The sequence below is a fragment of the Theropithecus gelada genome, chromosome 16, assembly GCF_003255815.1.
Source record: "Theropithecus gelada isolate Dixy chromosome 16, Tgel_1.0, whole genome shotgun sequence".
Lineage (NCBI taxonomy): Eukaryota > Metazoa > Chordata > Mammalia > Primates > Cercopithecidae > Theropithecus > Theropithecus gelada.
Window position 1 is genome coordinate 51,716,961 of NC_037684.1, and position 22,219 is coordinate 51,739,179.

Here is a 22,219-nt window from a genome sequence, read left to right on the forward strand (position 1 = left end):
AAACTTCTCCAGTATTCCAGAGTAAAGGAGTGGCCTTCAGAGAGGCAAGGGTGGCAGAAGCTTCTTATCTGACTCCCCAGCCCCCACCACTTCCTCCTTCCTATAACTAGAACTGGGTGCTAGAAGGTGTCTAGAAAGAGATGATTCAGGGGAGCCCAGGTCTCGATGTGGAAATTGTGTGTGTACTGGTTTAGTTCCCTAAATGGCGAATGTCACATGTAACTAGGCTTTTTTGGTAAAATAACCACAGCCTCTCTGCCTCCTCACGTCTCTTGGGGCTTTGGGACTGGGCCATGTGCTTTCTTGGTAAGTAAGCCTACCTGGGGTGGGGGAATTGCTTGTGCAAGTGGTCAGCCCCTGGAGGCTGGGATTACTATGCAGTGGGGGCTGCTCTAGCACGGGGATAAACCTTTTCTGAGAAAATTCCCAGGAGTTACATTGTGAAAAGCCGGGAACTAACCCCCATGGGGTTCTGGCTGATGTGAAAGAAAAAAAATAGGTCCCTGAGCAGCGAGCAGTGTAGTTTCAGAGCAGGAACTGGCTCCTTCTACCCTGGCTGCTGTGCTGCAGTTGGATGATGATGATGATGATTTTTTTTTTGAGACAGTCTCTCTCCATCACTCAGGCTGGAGTGCAGTGATGTGATCTATGCAACCTCCACCTTCCAGGTTCAACCGATTCTCCTGACTCAGCCTCCCCAGTAGCTGGGACTATATGCATGAGCCACCACGCCCAGCTACTTTTTGTATTTTTAGTAGAGATGGGGTTTTGCCATGTTTGCCAGGCTGGTCTCGATCTCCTGACCTCAGGTGATCTGACTGCACAGGCCTCCCAAAGTGTTGGGATTACAGGTGTGAGCCACCATGCCCAGTCTTTTTTTTTTTTGAGATGGAGTTTTTCCTCTTGTTGCCCAGGCTAGTGCATAGTGGCGTGATCTTGGCTCACTGCAACCTCTGCCTCCCAGGTTCAAGTGAGTCTCCTGCCTCAGCCTCCTGAGTAGCTGGGATTGCAGGCATGTGCTGCTAGGCCCGGCTAATTTTGTATTTTTAGTAGAGATGGGGTTTCTCCATGTTGGTCAGGCTGGTCTTGAACTCCCGACCTCAGGTGATCCGCCTGCCTCGGCCTCCCAAAGTGTTGGGATTACAGGTGTGAGCCTCCGTGCCCAGCCTTGTTTTTTTTTTTTTTTTTTGAAGTGGAATCTCACTCTGTTGCCTTGGCTGGAGTGCAGTGGCACAATCCTGGCTCACTGCAGCTTCGAATGCCTGGGTTTAAGCAGTCTTCCTGCCTCAGCCTCCCTAGTAGCTGGGACTGCAGGTGCACGCCACCATGCCTGGCTAACTTTTAATTTTTCTTTCTTTCTTTTTTTTTTTTTGAGACGGAGTCTTGCTCTGTCGACCGGGCTGGAGTGCAGTGGCCGGATCTCAGCTCACTGCAAGCTCCGCCTCCGAGGTTTACGCCATTCTCCTGCCTCAGCCTCCTGAGTAGCTGGGACTACAGGCGCCCGCCACCTCGCCCAGCTAGTTTTTTTTTGTATTTTTTAGTAGAGACAGGGTTTCACCGTGTTAGCCAGGATGGTCTCGATCTCCTGACCTTGTGATCCGCCCGTCTCAGCCTCCCAAAGTGCTGGGATTACAGGCTTGAGCCACCGCGCCCGGCCTAACTTTTAATTTTTCTAGAGAGGGGATTTCTCTATGTTGCCCAAGTTGGTCTCCATCTCCTGGCCTCAAGTGATCCTCCTGCCTCAGCCTCCTGAAGCACTGGGATTATAGGCAAATGCTACTGTGCCTGGCCATTCAGTTTTTTTGAGTGAAACCAGCCCAGATGTGATCTCCTTGGCATATGTTGTCATTGTGGTGACCTGTGTAAAACACTCAGCTCCTTTCTTAAGCACCTTCCTTTTTTGGTTATATAAAATTGCCACTTCAAGGTTGAGTCTCCTCCATAATGTATTCATGAAATGTAGTTGGCTTTCAGCTCCTTCTCTTTTCTAACAAAAATAAACCTGTCAGTACACAGATTAAACAGGAAGCCAACATATAAAAGCCTTCAAGAACTCTTGGCCTGAGGCCCTGGAACATTCCCAGTGACAGCTGCCTGGTTAGGAGGAGACCTGCCTAGGATAGCCCCAGGGCCTCTGGGCTCATCAGCTCTGTACCTGCCAAAGTGGGTCTGCAGGTAGGACGGAGGTGATAGGTGAACCCTGACACCTGTCTAGGCTTTGTGTGTGTGTGTGTTCTCTGAACTATTGAGGCCCTCTTGGGTTTTTCTATTGAAAGTGGTCTTGTTCCTGTTTATTTCTTTCTGCACTTGACCTCTAGGGTCAGGCGATCGTCCCACCTCAGCCTCCCAAGTAGCTGGGACTATAGGCAAGTGCCTCCACGCCTGGCTAATTTTTTTTTTTTTTAAATTTTTTTGTAGAGACAGGGTCTTGCTATGTTGCCCAGGCTGGTCCAGAGCTCCTGGCATCAAGCAGTTCTCCTGCCTTAGACTCCAGAGTGCTGGGATTACAGGTGTGAGCCACTGCACCCAGCCGAGTTCCTTCTGCTTATATCCCTTCATACTTCCTGCCTGGAACACCCTCCCCTCTGCATTCCTTGTTTGAATCCTAGTAGCTTTCCGAGGCCCACTGGAGGTAGAATGCTGCAGAACCTTCCCAGTAGCCCAGGCATCACCAGCTCCCCTTTTTGATGCCTTGAAGAACATACACTGTCTATTTGGACATTGATTTAATTTTAGCATCTTTTCTTGTGTTCTTAGATGATGTGAGGTATGTAAGTCTGTGAAAGCTACGAAGGTTGTGGGAGGGAGAGACTGCCTGGTTCTTCATTTGTATCCTCCATGGTATGTCATACGTGCTTACACGATGGCTTTGTTGAGGGTTAAGTTGAACTTGCCCTCTCTTGGGTTGCTATGTGCCAAGGAGTGTTTCTTCTTCCTCCCTTTTTTTTTTTTTTTTTTTTTTTGCGGGGGGCCAGAGTCTTGCTCTGTCACACAGGTTGGAGTGCAATGGCGCGATCTTGGCTCACTGCAACCTCTGGCACTGAGGTTCAAGCAGTTCTCCTGCCTCAGCCACTGCTGGCTATTTTTTTTTTTTTTTTTTTTTTGAGACAGAGTGTTGCCCAGGCTGGAGTGCATCTGTGGGATCTCTGCTCTCTGCAACCTCTGCCTCCCAGGTTCAAGTGATTCTTCTGCCTCAGCCTCCTTTGTAGGTGGGACTACAGGTGCGCGTGCCACCATGCCCGGCTAATTTTTGTATTTTTAGTAGAGACAGGGTTTCACCATGTTGGTCAGGCTGTTGTCGAATTCCAGACCTCATGATCTGCCCGTCTTGGCCTCCTAAAGTGCTGGGATTACAAGCATGAGCCACCACGCCTGGCCCAATTTTTGTATTTTTAGTAGAGACGGGGTTTCACCGTGTTGGCCAGACTGGTCTTGAACTCATGACCAGTGATCCACCCACCTCGGCCTCCCAAAGTGCTGCAATTACAGGCATGAGCCACCACGCCCGACCCCTTTTCTTCTTTCTTTTTTTCTTTTTGAGACGAAGTCTCACTCTGTCACTCGGGCTGGCATGCAGTGGTGTGATCTTGGCTCACTGCAACCTCTACCTCCTGGGTTCAAGCAGTTCTCCTGCCTCAGCCTCCCAAGTAGCTGGGATTACAGGCATGTGCCACCACACCCAGCTAATCTTTTTGTGTTTTTAGTAGAGACGGGGTTTCACCATGTTGGTCAGGCTGGTTTCGAACTCCTGACCTCAAGTTTTCTGCCCACCTTGGCCTCCCAAAGTGCTAGGATTATAGGCGTGAGCCAGCACGTTGGGCTGCGGCTCTCAGCTTCTATGAAGGCTGTGTGCGGACTGACCACGTGACCTGGAGCAGTACAGGTGGCACCCGATTTTTGGATGATCTGAGAGATGGCAGAAGTGCTGTGAGGCAGGGGAGACATTGATTTTATGCTGCTGTTGCCTGTTCCCCCACCCCCCCCACAGACCATGTTTCATTAGTGAATGTGAGACTCTAGGCCCCTTGGGACCTAGGGTTGATGGGTCGCTGTGCACCTTTCCCATTGTCTGGTGGTTTCTGCTGCACTGAAGGGTCCTTCGCTCTCCTCTCTTGAGCTTTGCAGGAGGGTGGCCCGGGATTTAGGAAACCCAGGCAGCGAGCCCTGCTTTACACATCTAGGCCTTTCATCTGCAAGCTGATGCCTGTGAGTGTCATCACCCCTCTAGAGACAGTACGGGAGAACAGCTGTTTCCCACCTCTGCACTGGGTGGCCATGGCCAGTCACAGACTTCCAGGATCCACAGAGCCAGCACCTTCTGCTGTTGACTAAGGTTTCCTTGGCAGTGAATCGGCAGTGACAGACCGGTGGGCTTTCTGGGAAGTGCAGCTGTGGGCCATCTGGTGTCTGTGCAGGGACATTGATGAAGCCTGGGAAGATTGAGGGCTTTATCGTGAAGCAAGTGAGTGAAATCATCTTCCTGGAATTTTGGCCATTCAGGCCTTGGGATGTCCAAGCGTCCTCTCTCCCAAGTCCCTCTTGAGATCACACGCTGAAGTGGGTTTTCCTGCTGCTGTTTGCAGGACTAGAGTTCATAGTAGCTCAGGTCTGTGTGGGGCTCTGGGTGTGCAGTCCCTCTACCCCCGTCTCCCGCAGGCTTTTTAGTCACTGAGGAGCAGAAATGAAGCTCTGTGGGCAGAAATGCCTCTCCTCCAGCCTTGGCCTCAGTGGAGTGTGGAGTCTGCCAGGGGTGCAGCTTTATGTGGTCGAGCTAACGCTGGCCAGAGATGGTGTGTGACCCCACCAAACAGGATGTGGCTGACGGTGAAGGGGCACGGCTCATCATCACTCTTCTTTTTTTTTTTCTTTGAGATGGAGTCTTGCTCTGTTGCCCAGGCTGGAGTGCAGTGGCACCATCTCATCTCACTGCAACCTCCGCCTCCCAGGTTCAAACAATTCTCCTGCCTCCGTCTTCTGAGTAGCTGGGATAACAGGCACCTGCATCATGCCCGGCTTATTTATTTATTTATTCATTTATTTGAGACAGTCTCTGTTGCCCAGGCTGGAGTGTAGTCGCGCGATCATGACACCCCGAAAGCTCCGCCTCCCGGGTTCATGCCATTCTCCTGCCCCAGCCTCCCGAGTAGTTGGGACTACAGGCGCCCGCCACCACGCCCGGCTAATTTTTTCTATTTTTTAGTAGAGACGGGGTTTCACCGTGTTAGCCAGGATGGTCTCGATCTCCTGACCTCGTGATCTGCCTGCGTCGGCCTTCCAAAGTGTTGGGATTACAGGCGTGAGCCACCGCGCCCGACCTGTCTTTTTATTTTTAGTAGAGATGGGGTTTCACCATGTTGGCTAGGCTGATCTTGAACTACTGACCTCAGGTAATCTGTCCGCCTCAGCCTCCCGAAGTGGTGGGATTACAGGCGTGAGCCACCGTGGCCGGCCACGGCTCATCATTACTCTTGAGAGGGGCTCATTTTCTCCCTTCTCTCCCTGCTCCAGCTTTTCTTTCCAAGTCTGATTTTGATTGATTGAGACAGGGTCTTGCTGTGTCACCCCGGCTGGAATGCAATGGCATGATCAGAGCTGGGAGAACAGCCTTGAACTCTTAGGCTCAGGAGATCCTCCTGCCTCAGCCTCTTGAGTAGCTGGGACTACAGGTGTGTGCTACCATGACCAGTTAACTTTTTTTTTGAGACAGGGTCTTGTTCTGTCACCCAGGCTGGGGTGCAGTGGTGCGATCTTGGCTCACTGCAACCTCTACCTCCTTGGTTCAAGCAATTCTTCTGCTTTAGCCTCTCGAGTAGCTGGGGCTACAGTCACACACCACCACGCCCAGCTGATTTTTGTATTTTTAGTAGAGATGGGGTTTCACCATATTGGTCAGGCTGGTCTCGAACGCCTGACCTCTGGTTATCTACCTGCCTTGGCTTCCCAAAGTGTTGGGATTACAGGTGTGAGCCACTGTGCCCTGCCTGCCCAGCTAATTTTAAACAATTTTTTGTAGACACTGGGTCCCGCTATATTGCCCAGGCTGGTCCTGAACTCCTGGACTCAAGCAGTCATCCTGCCTTGGCCTCCCAAAGTGCAGGGATTATAGGCCTGAACCACCATGCTCAGCATAAATTGGATTTTTAAAGAGAAAAGTTTCTTTTTCTGGGTACTTCCTTGAATAGAAATCTTGTTTATCTCATGAGTCATAAAGTGGGGTGTCTGGGCTGTAGTCATGAGACTTCTGCCACACTTACGCTTCTGCTTGGTGTCTTTTAGTGGTGGCTGCAGGCACATTTTTTTGAGGTAGATTCATTAGAAGGTTGCCATATGGTGGCAAACCATGTGGTAGCTTTTATGAGTTTACTTGTGGATGCTCTAAATTTGGTTCCTGAGTTGTTTGGAATTAAAGTTTGGGGTTTATCTATAGGTACTGACACTTCTCAAGTTGCTCGATTAGTAGGCTTTTTAAGGAATAAGAAGAAAGGCCGAAGGAAAAATCCTTTAGCAGGGCTTGAGTTGGGCTCACTTTTGAAAATGTTCTAGAAAATCTGACATTCATAACACAAACAACACACCCATCTCCCAGCCCCTCTTCACCCACCAGTAACTGAGAGGGGCTTCTGCAGAAGTATTTGAGGTATGACCCAGTTGCTTATTTCTTTAACCAGGTCACCATGGCTGTTACTGGCTCCCCTGCTGTCCCCCACTGTTCCCCAGGTCACCTCCCCACCTTGCTGCCTGTGTCCGGAAGGCGTGCACCGGTTCCAGTGGATCAGAAACCTGGTTCCAGAATTTGGAGTCTCCAGTTCTCACGTCAGGGTGCTTTCTTCCCCAGCAGAGTTTTTTGAGCTCATGAAGGTAAGTTATATCTAAAGGAAAAAAGTTTGAGTTAGAGCTTTTGGGGGATTAGGTTTGTGAGTCCTGAGTGCTTTCTAGTCTAGAAACTTTTGATAGCTGCTCAAGCTTCTTCCTTCCTTCCAGGTTTTACCTGTCAGGTTTTAGCTTCATGGATGGTTGAGCTGAGCCACAATCAGAAACTTGCCTGTGGGGCCAGTGTCTCAGGTGGAGAAGCTCTGAGAAGGCAACAGTGAGAACAAGGAACTAGACCTTATTTTTATTTATTTATTTTTTTATTTTTGAGAAGGGGTCTCACTATGTTACCCAGGTGGGTCTTGAACCACTGGGCTGAAATGGCCCTCCTGCCTTGGCCTCCCAAAGTACTGGCCACCGTGTGCGGCCACGGGCCTAGTCTTTGATTCTTATGGGTGCACTGTTTCCTTTTGTTTCACGGTGAAGTTGTGACCATGAGAAGGGAGGTTAGTGAGGACTGAGGACCCGTGGGCCACACGGGTATGTCCTTGCTAAAGGTGACAGGGCAGGAGGGCATCTTTATCTAGTCTGTGCATGATGGACCCCTAACCCTGGAATCATCTCCAAACACAGTATGAGTGTCATCTTGGTAGATGTAATAGGAAGTAAAAACTCGTGGGTGCGATTTGATATGCATGAAGAGGCCTTTCAAAGTAACGGGGAATTTAGACATCCTGGGTCTAAGCCTTGTAGTCTTGATTCTTTTTTTTTTTTGAGACGGAGTCTTGCTCTGTCGCCCAGGCTGGAGTGCAGTGGCCGGATCTCCGCTCACTGCAAGCTCCGCCCCCCGGGTTCACGCCATTCTCCTGCCTCAGCCTCCCCAGTAGCTGGGACTACAGGCGCTGGCCACCGTGCCTGGCTAGTGTTTTGTATTTTTAGTAGAGACGGGATTTCACCGTGTTAGCCAGGATGGTCTTGATCTCCTGTCCTCGTGATCCGCCCGTCTCGGCCTCCCAAAGTGCTGGGATTACAGGCTTGAGCCACCGCGCCCGGCGTAGTCTTGATTCTTTAGGGACTCTGTCTTAAGTGTGTGCCTTTCCTCTCCTGATAGTGATGTAAGTTTTGCATTTGGGGGTTCAGCTTTCAACGTGTTACTCAGGTTTACATGCCACATCTAGTTATTCTGGTTAAACTGCTAATTGGAATGAAGTAATTCAACACTAATTAATTTTTAACAGCATGAACTATGAGTTTGTATTAGCAATGATATTAGAACGAAGGTCTAGGCCAGGCATGGTGGCTCACGCCTGTAATCCCAGCACTTTGGGAGGCTGAGGCGGGTGGATCACCTGAGGTCAGGAGTTAGAGATCAGCCTAGTCAACATGGTGAAACCCTGTCTCTACCAAAAATACGGAAGGGTGGTGCACACCTGTGATCCTAGCTAGTCAGGAGGCTGAGGCAGGAGAATTGCTTGAACCTGGGAGGTGGAGGTTGCAAAGAGCCAAGATCGCGCCATTGCACTCCAGCCTGGGCAACAGAGCGAGACTCTGTCTCAAAAAAAAAAAAAAAAAAAAAAGAATAATGAAGGTCTGATGGGGCCAGGCCAAGCAGGCAGAATGCTGGGAGACAATAGGAAATCTAGGTAGAGACTCACCTTTGTGCGGAAAATGAACTCTCAGTCATTTGAGTGCCTGCCCATTTTCTCTCCTTTTGCGCTTTTGTTCTGTTTGTTGATCCACACTTAGCTTGACTGGTTCATTCAGAATGCATTCTGTGTGTGCACACAGGCGTGTCCTTTTGTTCTCCCCTCTCATCCGCCTCCCTGCACTGCTCACCTGTCCTGGGCATCCTTGTTTGTACCAAATGGTGCTGTAACTGTTGGCTCTTTGCTCCTACTTGATTCTCTCCTCAAGTTGAAGAAACAGGTTTTTCTTTTCTTTTCTTTTCTTTTCTTTTTTTTTTTTAAGATGGAGTTTGCCCGGACTGGAGTGCAATGGCACGATCTCGGCGCATCACAACCTCCACCTCCTGGGTTCAGGTGATTCTTCTGCCTCAGCCTTCTGAGTAGCTGGGATTACAGGCATGCACCACCATGCCTGGCTAATTTATATTTTTAGTAGAGACAGGGTTTCTCCATGTTGGTCAGGCTGGTCTCGAACTCCCGACCTCAGGTGATCTAACTGCCTCGGCCTCCCAAAGTGCTGGGATTGCAGGCGTGAGCCACTGTGCCCAGCCTAAAGAAACAAGTTTTTCAAAGGCAATTGTTCTCTGTCCTAATCAACTCTGGGAGGATGACTGACTGTCTCCATGTAGTGATCCCCTGGCCAGGAGGTCGGGCCCTGCCTGAGGAGGGTGGGCCTGCGGAGAGCAGGAAGGGGCAGAGGGGCTTGCCCCAGCAGGTGGAGAATACACCAGGGCCTCCTTTCCCTGCAGTCTGCGCTGAAGTGTGGGCAGATTCTCCTAGTGTGTGTCACACTGAGTAGCATGTTTCTTCCCAGGGCACACATCGAGAAGGGAGGACGGTGCTGGTTTCTGCCTGGTCCCCATGCCTTTGCTACATCTGTAGCAAACAGTCAGATATGTAAACAGTCAGATATGCTTTGGTTGCCTGAACTAAATTGTCTTATGCCTTCTTTCTCAATCTTTCTTTTTTCTCTTTCTCTCTGTCTTTCTCTTTCTGTCTTTGTCTTTCTTTCATTATTTTTTTGAGACGGAGTCTCGCTTTGTCGCCCAGGCTGGAGTGCAGTGGCTCGATCTCATCTCACTGCAAGCTCCACCTCCCGGGTTTATGCCATTCTCCTACCTCAGCCTCCCGAGCACCTGGGACTACAGGCGCCCGCCACCTCGCCCGGCTAATATTTTGTATTTTGTTTTAATAGAGACAGGGTTTCACCGTGTTAGCCAGGATGGTCTCGATCTTCTGACCTTGTGATCTGCCTGCGTTGGCCTCCCAAAGTGCTGGGATTACAGGCGTGAGCCACCACGCCCGGCGTCTTATGCCTTATTTATTTTTCCCTTTCTTTATAATCATTACCCCCACAAACATCTATTTTAATTCATAACAAAACAAAGGAAATAGCAACCTTGGGAAGTTGCTTTGTTTTTTCCTTGTCCGGAAGCCTTTCCTAGTGATTGTTCATGTTTCTGTCTAGTCAAGTTGCCTGTCATCCTGTGTTGACGATGCAGGGTGGGCTGTGATGTTGCTTCTGATAGAGAAGCAGGTAGATGTGAAGCTGCCTCCCTCTCACCTGGGTCTCCTGTGTATCTTTTGGTAGCACTGCCATTCTTTGTACCCCTGCCATTCTTTGTACCCCTGAGAGGGGTGGGACTGCTAGGGAGAGGCCCCTGGCTGTTAGGACTGATTTGGGGTGTCATCTTGGGGCACTGGTGTGTTCTGCTCACGTGTCTGTATACCTGTCCATCTACATTTCAAGAGTGGTGCATGCTGAATATGGACATTGGAAACTGTGCAGATGGGTAGAAGGTAAAGAGGGCAGGTTTGTGTCCATACTCCCCTTCCTTTGAGCTCTGCTTTTTGGAGGACAGTTTGCTGTGTACTCTCCATGCTTCTGCAGACACACAAACACACACACACATACACACACACGCACATGTGCGCGCGCTTGCATGCTTTGTGCAGGAGTGAGGTGTAGGAGGTGGGAGCACAGGTCATTTGCTTGTGGCTCAGCAATCCATTGTGGACATTCGTGGCAGTGTGAGTAGATTGCCTTCATTCTTCGTTTCGAGACGGAATCTTGCTCTGTTGCCCAGGCTGGAGTGCAGTGGTGTGATCACAGCTCATTGCAACCTCTGCCTCCTGAGTTCAAGTGATTCTTCTGCCTCAGCCTCCTGAGTAGCTGGGATTACAGGCCTGCGCCACCATGGTCTGGCTAATCTTTATGTTTTTAGTAGAGACGGGGTTTCGCCATGTTGGCCACGCTGGTCTCGAACTCCTGGCTTCAAACGATCTGCCTGCCTCGGCCTCCTAGAGTACTGGGATTATAGGCGTGAGCCATTATACCCAGCCTGCCTTCATTCTTCTTAATGGCCGTGTTGCATTTTATAGTTGGCCTAGACTTTGCTTTACTTTGCAGGCTATTTTCTTTTAGGATTGTGGGAACTTATTTGGGAGGTTACCATACACGTTTCGAGCTTGCTTTAAATATTAATTGGCAAAGACATAGGATAGTTCAGCTTGGAGTAGGATTTGCCTGCCAGGTCAAAGGGTTCTGTTTTCTTAGTGAATCATGAAAATGATAAATTTGAATTTTGGATTTTTCTCCTCTCTCAGGGGCAGATAAGAGTGGCCAAGAGGCGGGTCGTGATGGCATCCCTCTACCTGGGGACAGGTCCTTTGGAACAGGAACTGGTAAGGTTTATGGGGAGATGGTCCTGGTAGCAGTAGTGAATGGGCCCCAACGTGCCACAGCTTTTTGTGCCATGGAGTTGGTGTGGAGCTGCCTTTCCTTGGCCTCCATGTCAGAGCCAGCTCTTATTTTTGTTGCCCCAGATGTGGGCATGTCAGGAGGGCCTGGTGTGGGGAGGGCCTGGTGAGGAGAGCGTGGGGAGGCCTGGTCTGGGCCTTCTTGGCCTCACTGGCAGTGTCCTCCTACTCACACAGGGTCCCAGGCAGCTCTGCCTGCCAGTTCAGGGCTTGGCCGACTGTGGCCTGCAGGCAAAATCTGACCTGCCACCTGTTACGGTGTGACCTGTGAGCTAAGAAAGAATGGTTTTTACATTTTCAAATAATTGAGAAAGAAAAAAATAGTATTTTATGACTTACGAAAACTTTAAATTTCTGTATTGGTAAATAAAATTTTGTTGGAGCACAGCCACACTCATTCGCCTATTATCTGTGGTCAGTTTCATGCTGCAGCGGCAGAACTGGGTAGTTGTGACAGCGCCGATCTGGTCTGTAAAGCTCCAAATATTTACTCTCTGGCTGTTTACACAAAAGGCTTTCTGACCCTGTACTGGACAAACGGACCTGAGTGCAAGTTGGGCTGGCTGGCTGGTTCTGCCACGGGCTGGTGTCAAGTGCCAGGGCTGCTGCCAGCCTTGTTCCCCTTGGACTTGCTGTTGTGCCATCCTTGTCACTTACAGTGAGGTAGGTGGGTGGGAAGGAGCCAGCAGTCCCCAGGTTTGTATGAGCTGTTGGGGCCAGCGCAGGTTCTGGTGCGTGGCGGGAGCTGAGGCTCAGCTGAAGTGAGTCTGTGAATGAGATCACGTCTTTCTCTTGGTCTCCTGGGATTGCTTTCCGCTCCGTATAGTGAAACGGATGGGCCCATTGCCCAGAGTTAGTGCCATTTCTTGGTCTGTCCTTGTTCAGAGTTACAGGTGGGAGCTATAGGGATTGGAGTGTGGAGAGAGAGGGGCAATGGGTTCATATGAGCCGTCCTCCCCTCTCTGCCTCTCCTAAGAAGGAGGCCTCCCTCTTTTTTTTTTTTTTTTTTTTTTTTTTGAGACAGAGTTTCGCTCTTGTTGCCCAGGCTGGAATGCAGTGGCGCCATCTTGGCTCACCACATCCTCCTCCTCCGGGGTTCAAGTGATTCTCCTGCCTCAGCCTCCCGAGTAGCTGGGATTACAGGCATGCCCCACCACCGCGGCTAATTTTGTATTTTTAGTAGAGATGGGATTTCTCCATGTTGGTCTCCATGTTGGTCAGGCTGGTCTTGAACTCCTGACCTCAGGTGATCTGCCCACCTCGGCCTCCCAAAGTGCTGGGATTACAGGCGTGAGGCACCACGCCCGGCCGCCTCCCTCTCTTTTAAGGATATACCCTCCCCTCCAAGCCTGGGAGCCTGTGTGTTCTCACGGGAGAAGAATGGAATGTCTGCACTGCGGAGAGTGGCCAGTGGGCAGGCCGTGTCTTGGATTCATTCATTTGGCAAATATTTACTAAGTGCTCTTTACGAGGAGGGCACTGTTTGTTTTGTCTGTGAGGATTGTCTGTGTTGAAATGTACGTGGGACCTGGTGTCATAGTGTTTTCAGGGTGGCATGGGCTGGCTGTCAGGCAGCACGCCTCTGCCTGCAGGTCCCCTTCCATTCCTGGAGGCTTGGGCCGATCAGGGCCCCTGGGTGCTGCTTCTGATGATCAAGAAGGGGCTCTCAGACAGAGAGTTTTTGTGGTGTTGGTGTCCAAGTGCTGATGGCACAAACCTGTCTTTGGAGAAGATGACGAGAGCACTAGCCGATGGGGCGTTTTGTTTTTCTTTAAATACACACACCTCTTTGGGTCTTAATCTTCTCTTCTTCTGTGTTCTTTCTTGGTAGGTGGACTGCCTGGAAAGTACTCTAGAAAAGTCACTCCAAGCAAAGTTTCCTTCAAATCTCAAGGTCTCCATTCTCTTAGACTTCACGCGGGGCTCACGAGGTAGGTGGCATGCACGCCTGGCCCCTCATGCTTCCTGTGTCAGATCCTCAGTTCCGAGAGGAGTTACTGTCACCCCCTCGTCCCCAGGCAGAGACAAGGCTATTTGAAGATCATCCAAGCTGGCCCAGGATGCCTGATTGTGTGAGTTAGGATTTTTTTCTGCAGCAAGTGACTGAAAGCCCAACTGAAATCAGCTTAGGCAGGAGCCGAGTCAGTGGCATGCCCTGTGGTCCCACCTGCCTGGGAGGCTGAGGTGGGAGGACTGCTTGAGCTGGGAGTTTGAGTCCAGCCTGGGCAATGTAGCCAGACTTTGTCTCTTGAAAAACTGCCTTAGGCAAAAAGACTTTTTTGGACTCCTGTGACTGATCTGCTTTGGGTGGCTTGTGATTTGGGGTTTGGCTGTGTCGCCAGGATCCATCCCGTAGCTGTTTTCTTTGGCCTGGCTTCCTTCTCAGGCTCTGTGTGGTGACCCCTGGTGGCTTAGGCTTGTCTCCCTATGATACCTTGTCCTTTGAAAGAGTCTGGTTTCCTGAGAATTCGGTCAAAGTTCCTGAGTGGCCTGACGGTGGCGTGCCCAGCCGGGAGCTTGGACTGTGCCGAATAGTCCAGCCCAGGCCTGTGTGCTCCCCCATGGAGCTGGGGGTGAGGGGCAAGGTGGGTAGGGTCGTCTCCCAGAGCAGAAATGCTGAGAGTGGGTGGGGTAGTGCCCCAGGAGGAGGTTGGGTGCAGTTACCAGGAGGAGGGTGAATGGGTGCTGGGTGGCAAAAAGAGCAGGCATCTGCCATGCTGAGCACTCCAGGCCTGAGATGTGGCCAGCATACAGGACGGAGGTTGGCCCGGGAGTCCCCTGGCTGGAGTAGCCCCAGTTGGTGTGAATGATTCAGGTGGACGGCGCAGGTGAAGGCGAGGCCACGTGGAGGTGGCTCCTCACTGGAGGCAGGATGCCTTCCTGTTGTGAGTCAACGGCCGCTTTCTCTGTCCTGTGTTCAGGCCGGAAGAACTCCCGCACGATGCTGCTCCCACTTCTGCAGAGGTTCCCAGAGCAGGTCCGTGTCTCCCTCTTTCACACGCCGCACCTCCGCGGCCTGCTCCGGCTCCTCATCCCTGAGCGCTTCAATGAGACCATTGGCCTGCAGCACATTAAGGTGTATCTCTTCGACAACAGCGTCATCTTGAGCGGGTGAGTGCTTCCCACCGCCGGTGCTTTTGCCTTCCTGCTCTGCAGGCTGGAGGGCAGTGGAATAGGAACAGTGGGAAACCCGTTCCCCTCAGCCTTGGAGAACCTGCTTGTAGGTCTGGTTGCTGTGCACCCGCAGCACCTCCCTGGCACTGTCTCTGCCACTGAGGCTGGAAACCCCGAGGGACTGACTGGAAGCCACTGTTGATTGGGCACTTAGCATGTGCTGGCCACTCAGGTGTGTTGTCTGTTCCCACCCCCAGTGACCCTCTGTGGTATTTTCCTCACTGTGTACATGTGGAAACAGATCAGAGAGGATGAGTCACTTTGTCAGGTAGACAGCCAGAAAAATAAACAAGAGTCAGACCTGGAAGTCCAGGTCCTTGGGTTGATAAATGTGGGCCCTTTCACAGGCCCTCCCCTCGGCAGTGGGACCAGGATTGGGTTGCTGGTGCTGAGAGAAGGCCCTTGATTGCATCCTTGCTCTGGGACGGTACCAGTGGCAGCTGTCACTTAGTGGGACAGAGAAAACAAACAAACATGGGCACTGATAAATAGCCCTGCATGGGCCGGGCGTAGTGGCTCACGCCTGTAATCCCACACTTTGGGAGGCTGAGGCAGAGGGATCACCTGACGTTAGAAGTTCAAGACCAGCCCGGCCAACATGGTGAAGCCCCGTCTCTACTAAAAGTACAAAAATTAGCTGGGTGTGGTGGTGCACGCCTATAACCCCAGCTACTCAGGAGGCTGAGGCAGGAGGATCACTTCAACCTGGGAGGCGGAGGCTGTAGGGAGCCAAGATCATGCCACTATACTCCAGCCTGGGCGACAGAATGAGGCTGTCTCAGGACAAACAAGCAAACAAAAGCCCTGCGTGGTTAGCTGACTTTCTGTGTCTGCATCTCCTCTTCTCAGCTAGATTGTCAGCTCCTTGAGAGGAGGAGCCTGTGGGTCACTCGCTGTGTCACCTTAGATCGACTCTGGCTTTGTCTCTTGCACGTATTCATTGCTGAGTAGCTATTTGTTAACTGCATGTTGACCTGAGTTTGTTACCCCCCTGCTAGTTCACCTGAGAACCTGCGTCTTCCATCCCTGTAGTGCAAACCTGAGTGACTCCTACTTCACCAACCGCCAGGACCGCTACGTGTTCCTGCAGGACTGCGTGGAGATTGCCGACTTCTTCACGGAGCTGGTGGACGCGGTGGGGGATGTGTCCCTGCAGCTGCAGGGGGACGACACAGTGCAGGTGGTGGATGGGATGGTGCATCCTTACAAAGGTAGGGGCTGCCGCTGACACCCTTCTGTGGCTGTGGGTGGGGTGGAGTGAGGGCCCAGGAGAGCACACCTCTGGGTGGCCTTGCTGCAGGCATAGGGATCTTGGGTGGGAGGGCTTCATTCTGCTTTTGGCCTTAAAAAAGCCAGACAGATGTGACTCACTGGCCATCAGTCATGCTCTGTGGGTGAGAGAGCCGGCCCAGGAAGGCGGGAGTGTGGGAGGGAAGATGCAGGTGAGGAGGACTCAGGCAAGGGTATGCAGCGGCGTGACCTGGTGACCCAGGTCTCAGGTGAACTAGCGGGGGCGGGTGACAAACTCAGGTCAGGATGCAGTTAACAAGTAGCTACTCAGCAATGAACACGTGTGCCTGGGCGAGTGACCCAGGAGCCTGCCCTGCATCACAGGAAGCAACCAGGCCAGTGGCTGTTCGCCTAGGGCCCATTTCCCCAAGCCTATCACTTGTGCCTGTGATTTCCGGCTCCCTTGAGCTCTGTGGCCCCCTGCCTGGAAAGTGAAGTGTAAGAGCTCTTAGATCTGCCCACTGGATCCAGGCAGGTCCTGGCGTGAGTGTTCCAGGCCATTTGCATTCCTGTGATTCCTGTGGCTGTGGCTCCCCCATGGCCTTTAGAGGGCTGCTGCTGAATTTGCTGGATTTGAACTTGGGGAGGAGGAGCTGAACTTGGACCTTGTTGGGAGAAGAACTCTCCGCGTCTTGTGGACCTAGAATGGAAGCATTTAAGTGGGCCATCTGGTGGAAGCCCTGTCCTTGTGTTAGGGGAGCCCTGGGTCTCAGAGCCCGACTGTGATGGTGTGATGCTCTGCCCGCCGCCATGCTCAGTTACTACTGGTGTATTTTGAATTTCATCCATAAAGAGCTTGTGGAGCTCTGCATCTCTCTTGCTGAGTGCCTGCCTAGCATCCTCAGCTCTGCCTTTTGGCCCAGAAAGCCTAAAATATTTACCATCTGACCCTTACAGAAAATGTATTTGGATCCCTGGTCTAATGTAACGGGCCAGGCATGGATATGAGAGAGAACGGGCCGTGCTTAGGCCAGGATGAGAGCCAGCACTCTCGGAGCAGGAGTGGGGAGACTCGAGCCCAGCTGTGCTTGGGAGAATGTGAGTCCACAGAGAGGTTCAGGGTGTGCTCAGGGCCCCGGCGCTCCTCCCTCCCGCAGCCCCGTCCAGCGTGCGGCAGTGTGACTCCTTTCTCCTCGGAGGGCGCTGGCATCGACAGTCCAGACTCTGCACGGGCTGGTCCTTCTCTTTGTTCTGGAGCCCAGCCCTGAAAGGCACCGAGTGTCTGTCCCTGCTCTCAGCTCAGACCGTGCAAGCCGGCAGGATGGCCCGGGACAGCCCTCCTTCCCTGTTTCACTTCCCTCACCAGCCTCGCCAAAGCCTTGTTGTCTTGTCAATCCTTTGTCAGACAGTCGACTTTCTCCATTTTTGTATCGTTTTCATTCTAATAATTTCTATTCTTATTTTTATTTGTGTGTATATATATACACACATACACACACTCACATATATGTACACACACACACACATATGTATTTTTTGAGATGGAGTTTTTTGCTCTTGTCACCCAGGCTGGAGTACGGTGGCACGATCTCAGCTCACTGCAACCCCTGCCTCTCAGGTTCAAGTGATTCTCCAGCCTCAGCCACCCAAGTAGCTGGGGTTACAGGCATACACCTCCACACCTGGCTAATGTTTGTACTCTTGGTAGAGACAGGGTTTCGCCATGTTGGCCAGGCTGGTCTCAAACTCCTGGCCTCAGGTGATCTGCCTGCCCCGGGCTCCCAAAGTGCTGTGCTGGGATTACAGGCGTGAGCCACTGTGCCTGGCCTGTTCTTTATTTTTGCTTCCCTATACTGTATTCATGGTTATATTCTGTTGTTTCTTTCCCCTGTCTTCTTGAGTTGGGTGCTTAACTCATTAATTCTCATTGAATTGTCTTTTCTGATAGTAGCATCTTTCCCTTCAGTGTGTCAGCATGGTTACCTGTCACCAGTGTCTTGTCCAAATACAAAGGGCACCCCATGCAGAGCCTGAGCCTGCCCGTTCTTCCTCTCTCCCAGGACTGTCACTGCTGTGGGAGGCTTTCCCACATGGTGATGTGCTTATCCAAGCTGATGGTGTTTATCCAAGGCTTTCCCTGTGACCCCATCCGTGGAATACACATGCTCCTTTTTTGGTTATACTTGTATGTCTTTATTTGACTGAGCTTCCTTAATGAAGTAGAACATGCACCCCGAGCGCCAGTCGTAAGTATACAGCCATGAACCTGTTCCTAGTGGACCCGCTTCCTGGAGGCCCCCTGTATGTGCCCCTGCAGAGAATTACCCGCAAGGTAACCACTATCCTAATTTCTCCCTCTGTCAGTTTGTCTTGCCTGGGTTTAAACTTGTTTGTAATTGGACTGATAGGTTGACATGCCTTTCACTTCTGCCTAAGTGTGGGCTGCTGTGGGCCAGGCCCTTGTCTTGGGCAAACTGTATCCCCAGAGGAGCCTCGCTCTGGGCTTGGGGTCCTGGGCCCACTCAGCGTGTGTTCAGTGAACATCCAGTTGTAGCATCTGCACCTGCCTGTCACATGCCCCGTCCCCTGAGCTGGGCAGAATCTAGATCCTTTCTTTCTCTTCCCTTTACTCCTCTCTCACGTCTTCCTCTAGGTGACCGGGCCGAGTACTGCAAGGCAGCCAATAAGAGGGTCATGGATGTGATCAACTCAGCCAGGACCCGCCAGCAGATGCTGCATGCCCAGACCTTCCACAGCAACTCCCTTTTGACCCAGGAAGATGCAGCAGCTGCTGGGGATCGCAGACCAGCCCCTGACACCTGGATTTATCCGCTGATTCAGATGAAGCCCTTCGAGATTCAAATCGATGAGATTGTCACTGAGACCCTGTTGACTGAGGCGGAGCGTGGTGCAAAGGTCTACCTCACCACTGGCTACTTCAACCTGACCCAGGCCTACATGGACCTGGTCTTGGGCACTCGGGCTGAGTACCAGATCCTGCTGGCCTCACCAGAGGTGAATGGCTTCTTTGGGGCCAAGGGAGTGGCTGGCGCCATCCCAGCGGCCTATGTGCACATCGAGCGGCAGTTCTACAGCGAGGTGTGCAGCCTGGGACAGCAGGAGCGGGTCCAGCTGCAGGAGTACTGGCGGAGGGGCTGGACGTTCCATGCTAAAGGTGCGCAGCAGCTGGCTGGAGGACGGCCCAGCGTGGGACAGCCACAAGCACGGGCAGGGGGTGGGGGAGCCCTGGCACCTGCCTGTTAGAGCACTGCACTTCTCCCTTCTTACCTTCCCAGCAGCCCTTGCAGGCACAGCATAGCTGTCCCATGACCTGGGGAGAGGAGAGCATTCATCTTCCCAAGTGGTTTTTTTTTTTTTTTTCCCGAGGCAGTCTTGCTCTGTTTGCCAGGCTGGAGTGCAGTAGTATGATCTCAGTTCACTGCAACCTCCACTTCCCAGTTCAAGCGATCCTCCCACCTTAGCCTCCTGAGTAGCTGGGACTACAGGCGTGTGCCACCACGTCTAGCTAATTTTTTGTGTTTTTGTAGAGATGGGAGTTTACCATGTTGCCCAGGCTGATTTTGAACTGCTGAGTTCAAGTGGTCTGCCTGCCTTGCCTCCCCATAAGTGAATTTCAGTTGTGTAAAATCCGTCTCTTTTATGCATCAAAGACCATATATGGTCACATCATTTGGTGGCTGTTGTGAAGATGTGGTGACGTAACCTCTCCTAAGAGATGGAGAGGAACATGCCTTAGCTGTGAGACGGAATGTTGCTCTCGTTGCCCCGGCTGGAGTGCAATGGCGCAATCTTGGTTCACCACAACCTCCTCCTCCTGGGTTCAAGTGATTCTCCTGCCTCAGCCTCCTGAATAGCTGGGATTACAGGCCTGTACCACCACGCCTGGCTACTTTTTTATTTTTATTTTTATTTTTATTTTTTTTGAGATAGAGTCTTGCTCTGTCGCCCAGGCTGGAGTGCAGTGGCCGGATCTCAGCTCACTGCAAGCTCCGCCTCCCGGGTTTACGCCATTCTCGTGCCTCAGCCTCCCGAGTAGCTGGGACTGTAGGCGCCCGCCACCTTGCCCGGCTAGTTTTTTTGTATTTTTAGTAGAGACAGGGTTTCACCGTGTTAGCCAGGATGGTCTCGATCTCCTGACCTCATGATCTGCCCGTCTCGGCCTCCCAAAGTGCTGGGATAACAGGCTTGAGCCAGCGCGCCCGGCCTACATTTTTATTTTTAGTAGAGATTGGGTTTCTCCATGTTGGTCAGACTGGTCTTGAACTCCCGACTTGAGGTGATCCGCCCACCTTGGCCTCCCAAAGTGCTGGGATTATAGGCGTGAGCCACCACACCTGGCCCTTAGCCTTGTCTTGATGGTCAGAGTTCCTGCTTGTTGGCAACTGTTTTTTTTTTTTTTTTTTTTTTTTTTTTGAGACGGAGTCTTGCTCTGTCGCCCAGGCTGGAGTGCAGTGGCCGGATCTCAGCTCACTGCAAGCTCCGCCTCCCGGGTTTACGCCATTCTCCTGCCTCAGCCTCCCGAGTAGCTGGGACTACAGGCGCCCACCACCGCGCCCGGCTAATTTTTTGTATTTTTTAGTAGAGACGGGGTTTCTCCGTGTTAGCCAGGATGGTCTTGATCTCCTGACCTTGTGATCCACCCGTCTCGGCCTCCCAAAGTGCTGGGATTACAGGCTTGAGCCACCACGCCTGGCCAACTTTTTTTTTTTTTTGAGATGGAGTCTTGCTCTGTTGCCCTGGCTGGAGTGCAGTGGCGTGATCTCAGCTCATTGCTACCTCCACCTCCTGGGTTGAAGTGATTCTTGTGCCTCAGCCTCCCTAGTAGCTGGGATTACAGGCGTGTACCATCCCGCCTGGCTAATTTTTGTATTTTTAGTAGAGATGGGGTTCCACCATGTTGGTCAGGCTGGTCTTGAATGCCTGACCTTGTGAGCCACCTATCTCGGCTTTCCAAAGTGCTGGGATTCCAGGCGTGAGCCACTGCGCCTGGCTGGCAGTGCCTTTTTCAGGGAGAAAGGATTCATTAGGGATCATTTGTTTTGGCATCAGCAACCCAGTTTTCCTGTCTTTTCCTCACTATTGCCTTTGGTTTTTTCCCTATATGCCAGTGTCTGCCCTTTTTCCCCATAGCTGAGGAAATGCAGGCTCTGTGCATAGTCTTGCTGGTGGTGGGTGGTAGGAAGAGGGTCACACTCTGCATTGTATGTTTATCCCTCTCAGGTATCTGGCAGAGCAGCCGAAATGGGGCAGAATCCCAGGGGCAGCTCCTCTGAGACATGGGTACAACATGCTGGAAACCTTGTGCTTAGCAGTGGGCTTACCCCATGGCCTCTTGATGTTGAGAGGGTGCCCGCCTCTAGTAGCGGGACCATAACTCCTTTCTGACACTGGGGACCCCCAACCCCGGGGCTAGTCTGTCTAGAGAAGGGGAAATGGTACCTGGAGGCCCCTGCGCCATGAGTACAGCCTGCAGCTTTTCTAGCTTCTCCCTGGGCAGTCTAGAGGCCTGTTTTGCTCATTCTCTTGTCCTGGTCCTAGTGGCTTTCGGAAGAGCTGAGCGAGTGGGAGGCCTCCACGGCTGGGGTCTAGGCTGTGGACTGCTGTGGGCACACATCTGTGCTGTTGAGACTCGAGGATCTTCCAGTGCTCAGGTGGTTTGTTTTTGTTTTCTTTAAACCAATGTTTTTCAACGGGGGGGTGCATTGTAAGAAATACTGAAGCCAGCCGGGCGCGGTGGCTCACACCTGTAATCCTAGCACTTCGGGAGGCCCGAGGCGGGCGGATCACGACGTCAGGGGATCGAGACCATCCTGGCTAACGTGGTGAAACCCCGTTTCTACTAAAAATACAAAAAATTAGCTGGACGTGGTAGTGGGCACCTGTAGTCCCAGCTACTTGGGAGGCTGAGGTAGGAGAATGGCGAGAACCCGGGAGGTACGGCTTGCAGTGAGCCAAGATTGTGCCGCTGCACTCCAGCCTGGGCGACAGAGCGAGACTCTATCTCAAAAATAAAAAAAACCAAAAAAACAAACTGAAGCCCAGGTTCCCCTAGACCTTCATCCAGCTCTGTGGGGATTGAACCCACCATGGTGTTTGAAAAACGCCCCGAGTAGATTCTCATGCCTAGCCTTAAGAACTCTCCCGGCTTGGAATAGGAAGCTTCTGGCCTGTCCAGGGCTTCCCATGTGCTGCTTTGAGGCCCACAGGCCTGTCTAGGCAGGTAGCATTGTTTGGTGCGGGAAGTGACTGCCACACTGTCCTGCAGGGCCCATCTCTGGCATGTGTGGTGACTGAACCAGGCTGGTGGTCAGTGTCTCAGGGCAGGTGGCCCCAGCCTGTGGCAGGTGCGGAAAGTAATTTTGGATTGGCATTACTTCTGGGAATAACAACAGTACCTAGGGATGGGGTATTGAAAGAGCTGGCCAGTGGGGCAGCTTTGACCTTTGGGGAGGCCTCAGACCTATACTGCCGTGTGCTAGGGAGCTGCAGAGGAGTGACCAGGCATTGCTCTCCTCAACTGCACTGTGCTGGAACGATGA

General features: G+C 51.9%; 1 protein-coding gene and 1 non-coding gene across 3 annotated transcripts in view; both read left to right on the forward strand.

The window, feature by feature from the left end:
- The window catches only part of PGS1 (phosphatidylglycerophosphate synthase 1), a 50,239-nt gene that overhangs the window by 9,142 nt on the left and 18,878 nt on the right, over positions 1-22,219 (forward strand). For both annotated transcript variants that reach the window (XM_025361811.1, XM_025361812.1), the window contains exons 2-7: positions 6,669-6,858; positions 11,103-11,180; positions 13,087-13,186; positions 14,177-14,366; positions 15,462-15,640; positions 18,313-18,834. In XM_025361811.1, coding sequence (XP_025217596.1) covers positions 6,669-6,858; positions 11,103-11,180; positions 13,087-13,186; positions 14,177-14,366; positions 15,462-15,640; positions 18,313-18,834 — 1,259 coding nt within the window. The remainder of the gene's footprint in view (positions 1-6,668; positions 6,859-11,102; positions 11,181-13,086; positions 13,187-14,176; positions 14,367-15,461; positions 15,641-18,312; positions 18,835-22,219) is intronic.
- On the forward strand, positions 14,762-14,890 carry LOC112610477. The gene has a single exon (XR_003116374.1). It is a non-coding gene; the product is annotated as a small nucleolar RNA SNORA30/SNORA37 family (small nucleolar RNA).